Source organism: Anabrus simplex, chromosome 1, assembly GCF_040414725.1.
Source record: "Anabrus simplex isolate iqAnaSimp1 chromosome 1, ASM4041472v1, whole genome shotgun sequence".
Lineage (NCBI taxonomy): Eukaryota > Metazoa > Arthropoda > Insecta > Orthoptera > Tettigoniidae > Anabrus > Anabrus simplex.
The window spans coordinates 776,679,001-776,697,714 of record NC_090265.1 but is presented as its reverse complement, the minus strand read 5'-3'; the positions used below and the strand labels follow the sequence as shown (position 1 = coordinate 776,697,714).

Genomic DNA, 18,714 nt, shown 5'->3' with positions numbered 1-18,714 from the left:
CACCGGCCGCAGCACATGCTGCACGTAGCGGTGGGCATTTAACGTGTCTTGAATACGCACTAGAGGTGACGTGGAATCATACGCAATAGCGCCCCAAACCATGATGCCGCGTTGTCTAGCGGTAGGGCGCTCCACAGTTACTGCCGGATTTGACCTTTCTCCACGCCGACGCCACACTCTTCTGCGGTGACTATCACTGACAGAACAGAAGCGTGACTCATCGGAGAACACGACGTTCCGCCATGCCCTCATCCAAGTCGCTTTAGCCCGACACCATGCCAGGCGTGCACGTCTATGCTGTGGAGTCAATGGTAGTCTTCTGAGCGGACACCGGGAGTGCAGGCCTCCTTCAACCAATCGACGGGAAATTGTTCTGGTCGATATTGGAACAGCCAGGGTGTCTTGCACATGCTGAAGAATGGCGGTTGACGTGGCGTGCGGGGCTGCCACCGCTTGGCGGCGGATGTGCCGATCCTCGCGTGCTGACGTCACTCGGGCTGCGCCTGGACCCCTCGCACATGCCACATGTCCCTGAGCCAACCATCTTCGCCACAGGCGCTGCACCGTGGACACATCCCTATGGGTATCGGCTGCGATTTGACGAAGCGACCAACCTGCCCTTCTCAGCCCGATCACCATACCCCTCGTAAAGTCGTCTGTCTGCTGGAAATGACTCCGTTGACGGCGGCCTGGCATTCTTAGCTATACACGTGTCCTGTGGCACAGGACAACACGTTCTACAATGACTGTCGGCTGAGAAATCACGGTACGAAGTGGGCCATTCGCCAACGCCGTGTCCCATTTATCATTCGCTACGTGCGCAGCACAGCGGCGCATTTCACATCATGAGCATACCTCAGTGACGTCAGTCTACCCTGCAATTGGCATAAAGTTCTGACCACTCCTTCTTGGTGTTGCATTTGCTCTGTCAGTCGGTGTATTTCACCCACCTAGTTTTATGCAACGGTGACTTTCTGCGATGCTGAACGGTCCTTCTCAGCCTACAAGAAAATTTTATCGGACCAGCGCCAAAACATCGCAATGGAAAACGCGAGATACTTGGTGACACACTGCGATCACGATAAAAAATACCGCAATGTGTGTGTCACTTAATAGGGGTTAAAAGACAGATTCTAAATTACCTTTATTTAGTATTACTAGCTGATGTACCCGTGCTTCGCTATGGAATTCTACATTGTATACAGAATTCTAGGTTAGGTAGTGTACACGTTGTGAGCAAGAATGTATTAAATTGCAAAGCTCTTAAAGTTACCCTAGAAACGCGACGGCGATGTCGCGAAATATCTTTTCTCATATTAAGCCTGAGTTAGGGAATTTTCACTGTAATGGTAGACCCGCTTGCATACCATCAGTCACAATAAGGTTGGGAAGCTTTCATTTTAATGGTAGACACTCACTCTCCACCTCCATTTTTACATCCTCAGGAAGACTGTCTTACTGGTTTTCCCACCTGAAATGAACAAATATTACAGTGACGTCAGTAGGAATGGCGCAATTAAAAGCAATGCTTCCATATGAAATACTCGATCAAATCACAAACCATACATTTTCTCACTTTTAAGGAACAGAACTAAGCTCCCGAAATTACAGTCTAAAGTTTCAGAGTTGGGATGACCAAGCTACAGACAGCCGTGATCCGTGAACACTCTTCGTCTTTTCTTTTTTGGCGGGGAGGAGGTCGTATAGTGGAGACTCCTAGGGCAAAAATAATGCCCTATTACTAATCTATTTCCTAGGAGTACACGATGTGTCGGTAAATATCAATTCACTATACTGGCGGCGGAAGAATCTATCTGACTTGGAGGCAAATTTCTCCTCCAATCCAGAGAAGAAACCCACTCTTCACTGCTAATTTGGAATAAAATTAATGTAGAATTTAATAAAAGTGATGAGGAGGAAGCTTTTCTTAAGAAACGGCTCTATTGGGGTAGAATTTTGAGTTATTTAGTAAATTAAGGTGCTATCATTTGGTGTAGGCCTAAATTGTAATTCTAGACCACGTCTTACTTCTGCTACTAAGTGAGCCTCTGCCTTAAGTGTGCACACTGCTCATTCAAAACAGCGCATCGAATTAGGGATCGAATAACTGGAATAATACGATGAACCAGTGTGTTACGTACCAGCTGTGTCAGAAAATGTATGAACCAGAGGAATGGCATACTAAAGAAGAACATTTTCTAACTCCCCGGCTATTTTCCGCCAGTATTCAGTGGCAGCATAAGAGACAAAGAATATCACATCAAACAATGCTCAATGTAATATTATTGTTGATCAATGTTATGCGCTTTCGATATTGTAGGCCTTCACGTTTAGTTTTCGTCCGACTCTAAAATACCACTCTTATCATAGTCGGTACGGTAAAACTGAATAAAACATAAATGATCGGAATTTGTATTCTCTATAACTTTTGTTATGTAGTACTTTTCGATAGGACCAATATCATAGGAATTTAAAAATTAAATTTTAGGCGCCTTCTCCTAAACTACAATTTCAACCAGGGAGAATAAAATTGTTTATAGCTTAGACTATAGTTTCTCATTCCCCGACTCTATATACTGATTTTCATTAACTTCTGTTAAGCCATTTTCTCGTGGCTCGGCGCTGATATGGACTTAGCAACAAAATATAAATTCATGAATATCTGTGTTATCATAGCCGGTACGGTAAAAATCTATAAGACATAAATGGTCGGATATTTAATTCTATATGACTTTCGTTATGTAGTATTTATCAATATGACCATTGATAAAATAAATGTTTGAGAATTAAATTTTAGGCCTTCCCCCAAAGTACAATTTCACTCAGCGTGAATAAAATGATGTATAGCCTAGATTTTAGTGGCTCGTTCTCCGACTTTGCATACAAATTTTCCATGAGATAGGACCACTAATAATGTGAATGTTCAAGAATAAAATTTTTGGCCTTCCCTAAACTACCATTTCGCTCAGCGTGAATAAAATTATTTATAGCCTAGATTGTAGCTACTTATTTCCCGACTTCGCACACCAATTTTCATTAAGATATCGCCACTAATAACATGAATACTTGAGAATTAAGTTTCAGGCCTTTCCCTAAACTACCATTTCAATCAGCGCGAATAAAATTATTTATAGCCTAGATTGTAGCGACTTATTCCCCGACTTTCCATACCGATTTTTATTAAATTCTCTTTAGCCGTATTCTAGTGATGCGTGTACAGACAGACAGACAGACAGACAGACAGACAGACAGACAGACAGACAGACAGACAGGCAGACAGACAGACAGACAGACAGACAGACAGACAGACAGACATTACGGAAAATGGACAAAGTGTATTTCCTTGTTAATCTGGACACGACCGATATATAAATACCATTCCTTTTAAATTCTTAGCAATATACAGACAAAACTCTTATTTTATATATATATATATATATAGATTTACATGTTTAAGTTTTAGGGCATGAGGGCAACATGAAATGTGTTGTGTAATATACTCCAAGAGTGACAGTGCATAACATTAATTTTTAAATATTTGAAGTATTTCCATTATGCTTTTAATTCGATTATTTAATACCGTCAAAATTATAAAGCAGTAGACGATATAAATTTCCTAGAACAACAGCGACGACTTCGCCATAAAATACGGAGGTGTTTAAAACAATGTTATTGTCTCATTTAATAACCATGAAGCAAAGTTATGTTATTTCCGTACAGGCCATGAAGGCCCTTGGAGGGGTGGAAGGACAGGTTTCCACTATTCGTAACCTCGGTACGTGAGGGTTAGAGTGATTAGCTGTACGCTTGGCCTGGCCTGCTTCGTCCCCAGGAATTAACCTGCAACTCAATTTTGGTATAGGCTGAGTGAACCGCAGGGCCATATGAACGTTCGGTAGTGGAAATCTCGTTTCTTAAATTTTACGACTTCTTGACGGAGATTCGAACCTATGTCCTTCCGGGCGAACCGAGCACGCCTTTAGCGCCTCGGCCAGGCAGCCCCTATTTCATAACCACAAGTCATAATAAAAGAAATATACGAACATTTTTTTTGAAATTTAGTGCATGTTTCATTAATATTATATGTTGAATTACATATTTCACTGATGTTTACTACTTTCTTATGTACATAATTTGATATTACATAAATAAAATTCCGGGGCCTTCTGGTGACACTTACTAACAGCTGTCTATTTACAAGTCTCTAAATGTGCACGGTACCATTTCCGAAATATTGAACGTATCTACATCGGTTTCTTTCTGTATACAATGGCATCGTGTAAGTGTCGATAGGCTCCGTGTTTTCTGTTCAGAGGAAGGAGATCGCTGCTCAGAACTCCTCCTGCAACCACCCCTTCAGTACCTTGGCTATATTCCAGCAGTCACTGAGGCAGGAATAATTGTTACCAACTTGTCCAACCGGGGGTCGTTTATTGGTGGGACAAAAGACTAGAAGTGTTATGGCCACGAGATCAACAACTGTTGATAGTTTGACCGCCAAGGAATTATTGTATAACATACTACATAACCAACCACCACAGAAACACGCCTATAGGGTTGCCGTCGGGAAGGGCATTCGGCCGTAAAACAGGACCACATCCACATGTGCGACACTGTTCGCACCCGCGACCCCTTAAGTGTGGTAAAAGCGGCAGAAAAAGAAGAAGATTCTAATGTGTTGCCAAACGCTAAATAATAATAACGGACCAGAAGATACGAACTCTGTTCCAATGTTTCTGAGCTGCAAGACATCTCGCAATATCAAATGTTTTAAGAAACGTTAAATGATTGTATACTGCAATATTGTTACTACACGTCGGATTTTTAGGCTATAACAGGTTAGAATACAGCCCGCTCTTCCGCGATGTAGTGAGAGTAATATAAAATCAGGATGTTCTGATTAGGGTTGGACAGATCTGAACAGTCAGCTGTTGCCAAACATTAGGAGCTTGAGGTGGAGTGTTTCGGTACACTGTGCTGGCACACGCCACACGGAACTGTAACTGAGCGGTTAAGAGATAACTTCTGAGGCAACATGGCATGCTCCTCGTCAGCGGGAATGTACCTGTACCGGACGTGCTGTGAGTATAATAGTTACAGCCAGCATACAGACGCACGGAACGTGAAGGAACAGTCGGAGCACTGAAATTCGCGTCCAATAATCACGTTTAAAGGCTGCTTTAAGTTAATATTTTCAGTCAATATGAAATACACATGATATCACGGCCCATTGACAGTTCAGGTGCTTAAAATTAATTATTTCAAGGATATTTTTACCAATTGAAATGAATCGGCCTGTATTTTGAGCAATTAGGGCCAGGATAAAGCTTCACGGCACGTAAAAAATCAGTCGGAAGTCCAAAATACTCACCCAAAAATTCATGTTTAAAAGTTTCTTTTAGGATAAGAATGTTTTCATTCATTCGGAAATACACTTGTCGCCATTACTCCGACAGTAGATGTGTTTACAAATATCACAAACAGAACTCAAGTGCAACATTCTGAAACGTTTACCGTCTTGTGTACGGTATACAATATGTTACTAGGCTTCAATGAAAACACTAATACAGAACAGTTAAAAATAAAACATAGCGCATTAAGTGATTCACTTGTGCCGAAGGCCAGTGGTCGGTGCGGTGCAACGGGACTCACAGAACAAAGAACACTCCATCACGTGGTGGCACACAGTCAGCTAGTAGACGAAGGGATGTGCATAGTGGCACTTTTGACGAGACAGCAAGTGACTGCCTCGGTCTCGCTTCAGAAAGTTTCGAAACAACTGACACTCGGTGTTCCGGAAGAACGGAACATAACTGTACACCGGTACGGCGTGCCGAAACGGGAACAAAATGCCTAACCCACATTCTTATAGGCCATACCCATAATTTTTAGGCTAAGCTCGTAGCATAACCGTTGTGCAGGTAGTTGCACAGTTGTGTATACAACAAGTTAGCATTCTATCCTGTTATTGCCGAAAGATCCATAGTATAATTATTACCAAATTCAGTACCTACCTTCAGCATGGACCCTAGCCTCTTGACTACAAAGATCACAGACCAACAAGGTCTTCGCTGTCTTATTCACTTGTTTCGTCAAACACAAGAAGGTGCCACATAGGCGAGGAATTACTAAACTGAGAACCTACCTCTAGCACTGATCCCAGCCTCTCCACCACAAAGATCAGAGCCACACAGAGGGCGCCAATGACAGCCACGATGGCCTTCATTATCATGTTAACTTTCTCGTCGGACATTTTACCGGACAGACAAGGACTGACAAAGTCCTCGAAGATGGTTCCGGCGAGGGAGTTGAGAGCACTGGACATGGAGCTGTAAAAATAATAATGAGTCATCAGTAAGGTAAAATATTTTCTTCAGTTCAACGTATCCCAGGTCTAGATTTGAAGATCAGTTATTGATTTCATTTTCAAAAACAATCTATAATAACAAACAAACTTAGAGATGGATTCTCAAGCATAACAAACTTCTTAGATATTACAGTTGTATTTCATTACACAATTTCTTAAAATTGTTTAAAAATAGGTCGCGTGGTGGCTATGATCGTAAAGGCGTTAAGTCTAAAAGGTCTGACACCATGGTTTGCTGGTTCGAGTACCGTTGGTTGTAAAAATATCCACCATCAGGATGTTGGCCGGCAGCATTGCTACTGGCTTTACGTCATACCGACACAGAAAGGTCTTATGGCGATGATGGGATAGGAAAGGCCTAGAAGTTGGAAAGAAAGGGCGGTGGCTTTAATTAAGGTACAGCCCCAGCATTTGCCTGCTGTGAAAATGGGAAACCACGGAAAACCATCTTCAGGGCTGCCGACAGTGGGATTCCAACCCACTATCTCCCGGATGCAAACTCTCAGCCGCGCGCCTCTAACCGCACGGCCAACTCGCTCGGTGTGATCAGATGAGTGATTATTGTTTTAACATTAAGTTCAACTAGGCAACCATTCTGTATAACAATAATAATAGAGAAAAACGGAAGAGATCCGACACTTCGAAAAATAAGGGTATCTGCCAAAGGAAGACAACGGCCACGAAGGCGTGAAAATGTAAAACTCCTTAGCCCTTGGAACCTAATACCGTCGGAGTCGGAAGACAACGGGAGTTGACCAAGGGAGGTCGGATAGGAAAGAAGAAAGCGAGGAGGCTGGCACATGTAAGTAGAAGGAATGTCAGAACTCAGCTAACGGCCTCCTGGTCTCCAACTCACGCTCCGAAGTTAAGAGCCCCTTGGGACACTTTTTCGTCTCCGCTTACGACAGGCAGGGGTTACCTTGTGTGTCATTCTACCATACCCACCCATAAGAATTCACTAGATTGCATGCCAAAAAGCCTCGATTCAATTCCAAACTTCTCCGCAGTGCTCACATGGAGTGAGGGCACATAACACCAGTGATGGTAATTCGTCGGTCGGATGGAGACATAAAGCGTTGAACAGATCCCTTCGGTTATTCGACAGGAGTAGGCTAAGTTGTGGTCCCGTTTTCACACTCTCTCTACCATATTATCATCATCCCACACCCAGACTCGCAGTTCGCCAATAGGGTCAAATAGAAAGACTTGCACCAGCCGAGCCGAGCACATCCTCGGACACTCCCGGCATTAAAAGCCATACTATAAACAAGCATTCAAAATAATCTGAATTGATATGTTGGTCACGTAACAGGGACGATACGCACAGTTACTTGGATGAACGCTTCTCTTACTCTCTATGGTCTTCGTTCATAGCTCCTGGAAGAGATTCCCCTTCAGGTCTGGAATTTCAACCGTGATAGTTAATTTTGCTGGCTCGGAGACGGAGTGTTAGCGTTCGTTGGTACACTAATAATCATGAGCATATGGCACGCCGCACTGCAGAAACACACGCAACAGAGAATGCATCCCTCAGTGTATGCTTGATGTCAGGACCGTCACCGGGTCGTAGAAGTGGATCTATTTCCTAACACGTGCCCACCCCAATTAATTAGGATAAACGGTCTGGAGAGGAGAAGAAAGTGATATAGATGGCATACTCTAGAACTTGACTGCAATAAGGGGTCTTAACAGTCGAACTTAATCAATACCAAAAACTTCAAAGACAGTATCATAATATTTTTCAGCTAATTAGGAAGAGAACTGGAATATCTCTAACCTTTGAAATTTTGCGAGGATTACTTGCATTTGTTTAACAACAGATGAACATGAAGCACAAGAATGTTTTTGGGATCATTTTGATTTGGATATTACAATAGTAATAGCTCTACTGCTATTGTAACAAACAACGTACCAGACTACATTCAAATATATTTTTCTGTGTTCTCTGAAAGTTAATTTCAAAAGTTTGCTCTGAATCACGTACATAATGACAGTTGTGAAAGTAGGGTTCCAGGTCAGGCGATATTAAGATTAGCTCCTGGCACGGAAAATGGTAGTTACCACTAAGAAGGGAGAATGACACTGTTTACTTCAAGTAAGCACACTTATGATAGGCAGGGTTCCATCGGGCGTTACCATTCCTCGATCCGCTGGGCACAAAATCTAATCATTTGACTTGAACGTGAATTCGATTCATTATGCTATAAATCTTCCGGGTCCGCGGTCTAAGGGTAACAAGCTTACCTCCCACTGGAGTTCCCTGAGTCAGTTCCCACGAGGTCAGGTATTTCTACATAGATCTGAGGTTCGGTACCAGCTCCGAGCTGTCTACGTGAGATGAATTGAGGAGGTTGTGGGCCCGATTTAGAAATCAAGGAATTACCACCGAGAGGGTTTGTAGTGAAACCTCTGTGGCTCAGACGGCCGCCCGCCAGCCCCCCACCACTGGGTTCCATGGTCCAAATCCCGGTCACACCATGTGAGATTTGTGCTGGACAAAACGGAGACGGGACAGGTTTTTCTCAGAGTACCCCGGTTTTTTCTACAATTTTTAAATCCAGAAACACACTCCAATATCATTTTATTTCATCTTTTAGTTATTAATCATGGTCCCAGAGGAGTGCGACAGACTTCGGCATCCTACACAATTCCTATCCTGACTGCAAGATGGGGGTTTCATTCATTCTGTTTCTGACCCCTTCAGACTACTCGAAATAGGCTGCTGAATTTCATTTTTGCAGGATTTATAGTTCTGACCACTTCCTCGTGGTACGCTCTGATTCACCGAAGGGCACTATGTTTTTTTGATATTCAGTTAGAAATGTCCGTTCCACCATAACCTCTCATTTTTCGCAATATTTGGCTAGGATTCAAACAGTCGAATTGTAGCTCACTGACAAGTTCCTTGATCTAGCGTTCTTCACTTCCCTTAAAGGTCATTAACAGCATTTCTTTGGCTAACGAGAACTGTATTTGTTCTGCTCCCCGCAGTTTAATAGATCCCATATGTTCTCGATGAATCTGGATTCCAATTGCGCTGAGAGATAATTACAAATCTCGTGGATTCAATCTTTATTCCCGCGGTCAAAAACTGTGTCTCGACCTGCCAAAACCATACATCAGGCTTTTAAACCCAGAACGAGGGCAATTTAATACTAACCTCATTCATCTGTGGTGCGGTCGTCTTCTCTTGAGACATGCTGATAATTTTCAGATCACGTCGGTGTCGCCACATATGGGCATTTTAATACTTTTATTACTGATTAAGAAAATCCATATGATGTTACACAAGATAAAACAAACATTTGGCGATCATAGAAGGCGATGCTCTTACAAACTAATGTATCCCACTGGCCCTTTTCTTGAATTCCCTTGCTAATCTTACTATTTATACCTTTTATCACGTAATAAATTACATAATTATTTAACAATCAAAATCGTTTACGAGCCTTGTACGTAGGCGTGTCAGTAAGTATCTGCAATTTTGCTCTAATTGTATTTGATTTCTCTCTATGGCGTTGTGTGCTCACCAACCACTAGATGGCATCGTTGTCTACGTCTGTGGTAGGTTTCAGCGTTAACAGATCGATACAGCTTGCACAGTTTTGACGTAAAGTTGGTCGTTTCACTCTATGTTTGCACCAAGGAAGAACAGCGTTCTGTAATCCGTTTTTTTTTTAATCTAAGGGTGTAACAGGAGTGGATATTCATAGAAGACTTTCATCAAAATACGGGGACAATGTTTTGCCGCAGCGAAGTGTTTACCAGCAGATTGACGTGTTAAAAAGGGGTCGCAAGAGCTTGAATGATGAGGAAAGATCCGGGCATCCATCTGCAGCCGTAACTGATGCCAATATTGAACAAGTGCGTGATATGATCCTGAACAACAGACAAGTAACTGCACATGACGTGGCAAACTATATGGATATTAGCAATGGTTCTGCATATGAAATAATGCATAGCAGGCTCAACTTTCACAACGTATGTTCGAGACAGGTTCCAAAACAACCCAATGAAGAGCAGAAGCGCAATCGTGTGAGAAACTGTCAGCACCTAATGGACCGTCATGCTAACGAAACTGAAACGTTTCTCGCGGACCATCACTGCAGATGAAACATGGCTTCACCACTCCGAACCAGAGAGCAAACTTCACAGCATTAAATGGAAGCGTCCGCTGTGGCGAAACATTGTCATAGTATTGTGCTGAAAGTCTTCTGTGAATCTCCGATCCTGTTACACCTTTAGACCACAAAAGAACGGATTACGGAACACTGTTCTTCCTTGGTGCAAGCATAGAGTGGCGCGGTCATATTTACGTCACAGCAGCGCATACTGTATTGATCTGATAACGCTGAAACCTACCACGGATGTTGAAAACGGTGCCATCTAGCGGTTGGTGAGCACACAACGCCATAGAGCCAACCTAAAGACTATTAGAGAAAAATTGCTTATACTTATCGACTTACCCTCGTACATACCAAATTATATACCGCGTGCTTCAGATAGATATGTATTAATTTGGCTGACCCGAAGTAAAATGTGTGCTGTATTCAATCCAAACTCCAGAAGCTTCAGCAACCTTTTTTCTTCTGTTGTTTAGCGGAACGTCTACTCTAAAGGCGAAAGGTTCCATTAATGGAATGAAGTATCGTTCACTCAAACTTCTTAACATGTAGTAAAACTAACCCACGGGTCTGTCTGGAACTGACTGACGGATCACATATGGCCCTGAAACAGAGGATCTACCCACATACGAATCACAGGAAGGGAATGGAAACTTCATAGTGACAGACTGGACAGAGATAGTGCCATTTGTTTAAAATAAGCCGACTCGCTGCACGGATTCACATGGAAGTGACCTATGTCACTGGTACGGGCTAAGATAATCTTCGCTCCAAAGAAGAGTAAAACCCAATGATGCAGTGTAAGAAGGAATACCGACAACGATTTGTGCCGGTACAAACTAAAGGTACTTATTCTTAATTTTGTCTCCGTTATAAATGGATGCGTGAATGATTCGTTGTTTTAAGTCATAGAGATGATTTGTTCATGACGAGGCTGGATTTGGAATGTTGAAATAGTAGTATTTCTCGTAATATTTTATTTCCATTTATTTGCTTGTTGTAGGCTACACTTGTTGTTGTTGTTGTTGTTGTTGTTGTTGTTTGGTAAATATGTTTCAGTTTTACTTTATTATCACACTACTGTAAGTAACCACTGCCGCTAGTATGTATTTGTTAATAATAATGTTATGAATAATAATAATAATAATAATAATAATAATAATAATAATCTCCTTAATGAAATAACTGTAATTGTAAATTATGCTTTTAAACGACTGGAATTAGTAATGCGTAATGGGAGGAAACATTTAAACACTAAGCTGTCTCTTAACTCCCTTGTGAGGCCAAGGCATCTGTTATATGGATGCCATGTTAAAAGGAATACTTAAATTAATTTACTACAAGAAGCATCATCAGTTGTACAGTCCAGTGGCGTCCACAGATATTCGTCAGAGAACAGGACGGGGCATTCAGTTACAATATACTGGTATTTTATTTACAGTATATGGCTAATATTGAAATATTGCAAACATCAAAAAGGTCTGAATATCACCAGAAACCTACCATTGCAATGAAAATAGACACTACAATATGGAGCTACTTGACCTTCTGGATGAGCACTTTTTAAGTCGCTCAATTTCCCATACCTTCGTCATCCCATGAGGCTTGCTGAAAGAATCCGTCTTCCGGTCATGTGAACCATTTAGGAATATTGCTAAATGACGAGAAAATGTACGGTCACATTCATAGAATGGTTGTGATTTCAGTATTCTTTTCTTGCCGCATACTGATTGTCCTTCCTCTTCTTCGCGCTGGGACATTTGTTGAGCTTTTATCCTTGCCCAATAAATTTTTCATTTTCATAGATTTTTGTTCTTTCTGTTCCTCCGACCAAGTACGTCGTGCTGGTTCCTTCTCGTCTTCTTCGAATACCCTCGTGTCAACAATTTTCCAGATTACATTTCTATCCTGCAGATTTGGTGGTCCTAATTCAGAGAGATCTTTCTCTGCTTGATTATATCATTTTGATCTCGTAAGTTTGATTTGTAAAAAAATGTGTATTCGATAAGTAAGTCGGTGTTATTCATTCTTTACAAATGGCTTATAAATAGAATTTGTCGAAGTCTCATTATATCAGCAAGTTCAAATATTTTTAATTATATTTCTGAGTTGGGTTTGGGTAATGTATTCCATTTTTAATTCTTGACCCCTAGATTTTTCTCGTGATTTTCTTTATTAGTCTCTAGTTGACCCTTTAAATTTTTATGATGAAAAGTGAGTGTTATTATTATTATTACGGAAATATCGTGGAACAGAGAGAGTAAGAAGGTGCCGGGGGAATGGGCGGACAAGGAAATGACCAGAGCATAAGTTGAAGTACTAAATTTTGAAGTTTTTTTAAATGTGACTGATAGAATATTTGGAACAAATAACAGTTAAATAGGATAACAAATGATCTCGTCAGCTCCGTTAACAGCAGCGGACTATAAGTCCAAAAATCAAGTACAAGAACCACATAGGGAGGAATATCAACAGGAAAATATGCAAGGGACGCGCATGATCGCTTTGAACTAGGACACTATTTTATATGAGCATGATTGCTCCACTCACGTCGTCTAGGAGTTTGAGCTCCAAAATGAAATATATATTCCAGCCTCTCAGAGGCACATGTTTCTTACAAAATTATGCCTGACAGCTTCAAATATATGTGTTTACCGTCCTTTCTGCTCAACAGTCTACACACCCCTCCATAAACGGTTGTCAAATAAAAAGGGGCAATGAGTGCCCATTCTAAATGACCTCAATGTAAAAATAAAAGTTTTAACGATCGACCATTAACTAAACGCTAGGAGGCGAAACCCTTGCACTCGTTTAGGAAAAACACTTAAAATCCTAAATGGGCTAATGGGCTAATGGGCTAATGGGCTTATGGCCCGAAGTTGCAGAGGCTAAGTCTATACTGCGGAGGGGTGGCTAAACAAGAAATATTGAATGCCGAAGAGTGTTAACAATTTAGAGGTTAGGAAAATGTTAATCACCCGATACCAAGTTGAATGGGAATCAACGAAGGGTGATCACTCTTTGTGCCCTTAATTTACATGTTTCGCAACAGGGATTTGAACAGAGTTCTCAGACTTGCCGAAAATGTACAATTAAATCCTTAAATTAGTTCTTTACAAAAAATTAAAGAAGTTTGAATCCTTCCCTTCTAGCTATCTGCTTTGAGCTCTCATACAGTATGTTAAGAAATTTATGCCACTGCCTTGAGTAGTTAGACTTTCCGCAAACCGCCCTGCAGCCCCTGCCTCCGAATAACTCGCCGCACTTACTAGACCGGAGCAATGAAGATGACACTGCGGGCCTAAAGAGCCCGTCTTTTATAGCATTTCCGAGGGGAAGTTCCGAGAACTATATTCAGATAGGCTGGATGTTTGTACATACCCCCAATTTTAATTCGCTAGAGGAAATACACACAGAATGTTTGATTGGTTGCTAGGTACAGAAGATAGAGGGGGTCAGAAGTGTTGACAACCTTGACACAAGATGACAATAATCTTTTCAAACTTAAGGTATGCCACCCGTAAAAATTGACTTTTCCATTAGAATTCATTGTACTTCCCTTGTTCTTTTTTTTTTTGCAATTTGCAATTTGCTTTACGTCGCACCGACACAGATAGGTCTTATGGCGACGATGGGACAGGAAAGGACCAGCAGTGGTTAGAAAGCGGCCGTGGCCTTAACTAAGGTACATCCCCAGCATTTTCCTAGTGTGAAAATGGGAAACCAGCTACAGCTATCGATATCGGTGATTCATTGTACTTTATCCCGCCAGAGGGGCACTTAGGCGGATTGTAGAGACACCTAATGGTTGAAAGTCTAAGTATCTTGTATTACACTAGTTCAAGTTTCATGACACAGATGGTCTTGTAGGAGGCGCGCGGTTCAACAGGACGGAGGTGTACCTCCGGCACAATTATTATTGTACGAAAGTTTGATGGGTAAATGTGGGAATAATATGGAAGTGAATAAGAATGGGAAGCTTTTACTGGACTTCTGAGCCGGTATAGGAATACCAGTAATGAATAATTTCATCAAACCTAAGCCAATTCACAGCTACACATGAGGGGGTAAGGGCACCAAATCCATAGTAGACTTTACCTTAACAGACTCCAAATTCAGGAAATCTGTTAGGAATGTGCGGTTTTTTCGGGGATTTTTCAATGATACGGCCGCAATCTACTCCGTAATGAACGAAGTATCTCTATGAAATTTTCTGCAGATGAATGAGTGTAGAGAATCCTCAGGACATAACCCTGGGCATCGTGAAAGGTGTGTCACTTCCATTTGTTATCATACACCTTCCCTTAATACCACTGCTGTTATCAGATCATGTCACATATTCAGTACCATAAAAGAAACTCACATTTACGACTTTCCCTATACACTAAATCATGCCAACCAGCTCCTCGTCACCGTAACGCACCTAATAAAACATGTAACTGGAAGATTTTTCTAGTGATCTACGGTAAGAGAATTAATAGTATCAAAAACTACCACCCCTCCCATGAAAAGTGAGTGAGTCGTAGGAAGACTCGTTTGCAGAACTTGCAGCATTCGTCTTCAGTTACAGCAGACCATCCCGCTGCACATGTTTAAAAAAAAATATCAGACTGATAGAACTGATAGATCGGACTGAAAACCTACATCTCCGAAACTGCTGTTAATTTGAGCCAACTTACACCACGAATACCGGCCGAGAGGATTCGCCATGCCGACCTCAGGACACCTCCTAATCTGCAAGCCTCCATGCTGAGTAGCCGTCGCTTTGTACGCCATGGACCGTTGGGGCTGTTGCGCCGTGGGGATGGGTTTGATTATATCTAAAGCACGTGGTGTATCTCCTTTAGAGAACACTATACCTGTCACGTTCAGCCTGTAAGACTCCGTGACCATTACACGACACTTAGCACCATGACTTCGTTTAGCTTCACAACTCTGTTCTTGAAATCATTCAAATCTGAGTCTGGTCATCGTCTTTTTAATCTCTCCCTGCTTCTCCTACCCTCCACGGGAAAGTCAATAATTTGCGAAGCGGATCTGCAGATGATCATCCGTTTCACATTCCTCCACTACCAAACCGTTAAGTACATTCAATTCAATAACAGCAAGTGCTAAAACTTACATGATCAATCAATCAATCAATCAATCAATCAATCAATCAATCAATCAATCAATCAATCAATCAATCAATCAATCAATCAATCAATCAGCATTGATCTGTATTTTCCGTGGTTTATGATTTTCACACCAGCCATATGCTGGGGTTGTACCTTAATTAAGGCCACGGCTGCTTCCTTTCCACTCAACTGTTACGGTGCGACGTGAAACAACTTGTAAAATAATTTGGGTTGCGCTTTGGTGACGGATTTCCCATAAACTGTTTACCAAGAATTGTTTTCAGTTCTTTCACCGAATTTGGAAATTTATCGAACATTTCCATTGGTAAATAATTCCAGTTCCTAAATCGTCTTTCCGTAAACGAATATTTGCAGATATTTGTCCTCTTGAATTCCAGATTTATCTTCGTGACGTTATCCTTCCTACTTTTAAAAATTGGATTCACGCTGATGTATCTACTAATGTGAGTCCACGCCATTTCTAGGTTAACAGCCCAGAACATTCCACTTAGTCCAAAAGCTCGTCTCCTTACTCCCAAATCTTCCCAGCTCAAAGATCACAACATTATCGTAACGCTACTTTCTTGTTGTAAGTCACCCAGAGCACCCCCTGGTGCTTTCCTGGGGATGTTTTCCAGTTCTGAGATTCCTGTACAGTAGAATTATATCCAAATTCGGATCTTATTAGTGACTTATATGTCCTCTCCTTTACATTCTTACTGCAACCCCTAAATACCCTAACAACCATAAGAAGAGACCTGTAAGCATTATCTATAACGCTGTTAATGTGGTTACCCACAATTAAGATCTTCCCTAACATTAACATCTAGGTACTTACCGTAATACTCCTTATTATATTAAGGAGGAAGTCATTTCTTTCGCTTTGTACGTTGTTGACACAATTAAGAGTTATTAGAACTTACGTAGACTAGTCAATGGGTGGTGTGAGTAAAAATGAGTCCATGTGAGTGAGCGTGTGCTCACTGAGTGTCTGAGTGTCTTCCTACCAATGAGCTTCCACTTCGCATTTGCGGTGAATAGAAATGTAGAGTGGAAGCACAGCGCAAACTCGAGTGTCAGGAGCAGCCACTCAGTGTCACTGATCAAGGTTGTGCACATGCCATGTATATAACACTTCGATGACTTCCGTATAGTCCAGTGCTCAACATGGCAGAAGGCATAATGGAATTCAACTCCGCTTTTATCTCTATTTTAAAGTAACATAAAATTATTTTCTCAAAGTCACAGTTACCGGATAACAAGCACACGAAAACAAGTGCAATAAATGCAGTTCAGTGTGAACTACTTACTAGAGTTAAATATTTCCATCCAACAACTGTTGGTAAGAAAAATACAAAACAAGAAAACAAGACTGAAATATAAAATAGAATTAAATCGTACTGGAAACAAACACATATCGTTAAAATAATGGGATAAGCGGCTGATGAATCTGATGCAGAGTGAGAATAACCCTACCATCGGCCGTCAGAATGGTAGGATATCATAGCTTTAAAATTACGACATAATGAATTTAGCTAAATGGTATAATGTAAATACCAAAAATTAATTATGAAAGAATAGTATATTTGCAATTGAATGTATTTTCTAAGGAGCCAGATCTGCAGGAGTTGTCATCCGTTCGACTTCAGAGGCGTCATAACCCTGCAAACATCGGAGTTCCTCCAAATTCGGCAATCATGGACGGAGTCAGGCCGTGATACATCTACACTGGTTGAACTCTTCAATTTCCATTGCAAGTGGCCCGTGCATTAATGCTAGGGACTCATTTTCTGTAAATATAGTCATTCCCATGAACATGTGGCTTCTGAATTTGTACATGAGTACAGTCTACAGCTCCAACAGCATAAGGGAAGCTAAAATGTTCTTGCCATTTAGACTGCTTCCTGCATGTAAGCAAAATTTGATGGAATTTTATCTAATAGTCCTGCTTTCATTCCTGTTCATGTCAAAACTTGCGAAAATATTTTCGACACAGTGCCCTGACATGTCTTCTCCAACTCCACTCTGAAACCAAGGGTCAGCAGCATAACGCAAGAAGATTTCCATTTTCTCTTCGTTTGTTAGTGCACCACCTCTTGTGTCTTTGGAATGCCCAAGGAAATGTTCCGTTAACCATTCATCATGCTTCTTACTGGACTTATATAACACTTTGTAACCAAGTTGAGATGTTTCTACGCGAAGTTTATATAATTTTCTTTTCCGATTAACCACCACCATAAATTCTGCCATGCTGTTGAAATTGACACTATCATTTGGAGTCACCTACTGAATTAGCTCAAGGAAACATGATCAGGCGCTTACCAGAAAGAGTGCCTGCTTTATATTTATTCACTAGAAATGTGGAGTGCCCACTCTGCTACCCGAGCGACTGGAGTGTATGCTCAAGGTCACAGGTCTACTGTGAGTGATTGTTACCCACGGGCGGTTTCCATTCACCTCATTACGATTGCCTGCTGTAAATTCGCGAGTAAAGTGTGCGTGCTAATTTTTATTCACACCACCCAAAAAGTATCTGAAATTTTGGTCTGATCGTCTTTAGATTGGCTTTATGACGTTGTGAGCTCACCAGCCGCTAGATGGCACCGTTGTCTATAGTCCTCTCCGTGTAAGGACGTACCCTAAGGGTGCAACCTTACCCTTTCTCCCCTGTAATATTAAGGTATCGATTTATAGTTACTTTTCTTGCTGTTGGGTCTTTTTCAGTGTCGGTAACCATACAGTTTAGGGACCCTACTTGCCGATACGACGTCTTACATTTACCGTTAATCTAGCACGTTGGCAACGTTCAATCACTGTTCTAGCGTGAATTGCGTGTTGCCACCGCATTGCCGTTAAAGTCACTAGTGATACATTTGCGAGAATATTTAAAGCATATTTTCTTTTTCTGTGTGATTGTAAATCTATTTGGCTAATACCAGGTAAGTAAAATTGTGGCATGTTCGGATAATGCATTTAATAACATAGTTTGTGTGAAATGATGAAAGTGTTCAAATACGCCAGTCTCATGTCTAGATCTACCGGTACATGAAATACGAGTAACTCTTGCGGGACGAAATTTTGGCAGTAGAACTTATAACATTATTAT

The 18,714-nt window shown here is 41.3% G+C and overlaps 1 protein-coding gene across 1 annotated transcript in view; it reads right to left on the bottom strand.

The window, feature by feature from the left end:
- Window positions 1-18,714, bottom strand: part of LOC136857510 (sodium-coupled monocarboxylate transporter 2) — a 210,890-nt gene that overhangs the window by 36,896 nt on the left and 155,280 nt on the right. The window contains exon 10 of the mRNA XM_067136219.2: window positions 6,146-6,329. Within this exon, the coding sequence (XP_066992320.2) occupies window positions 6,146-6,329 (184 nt within the window). The remainder of the gene's footprint in view (window positions 1-6,145; window positions 6,330-18,714) is intronic.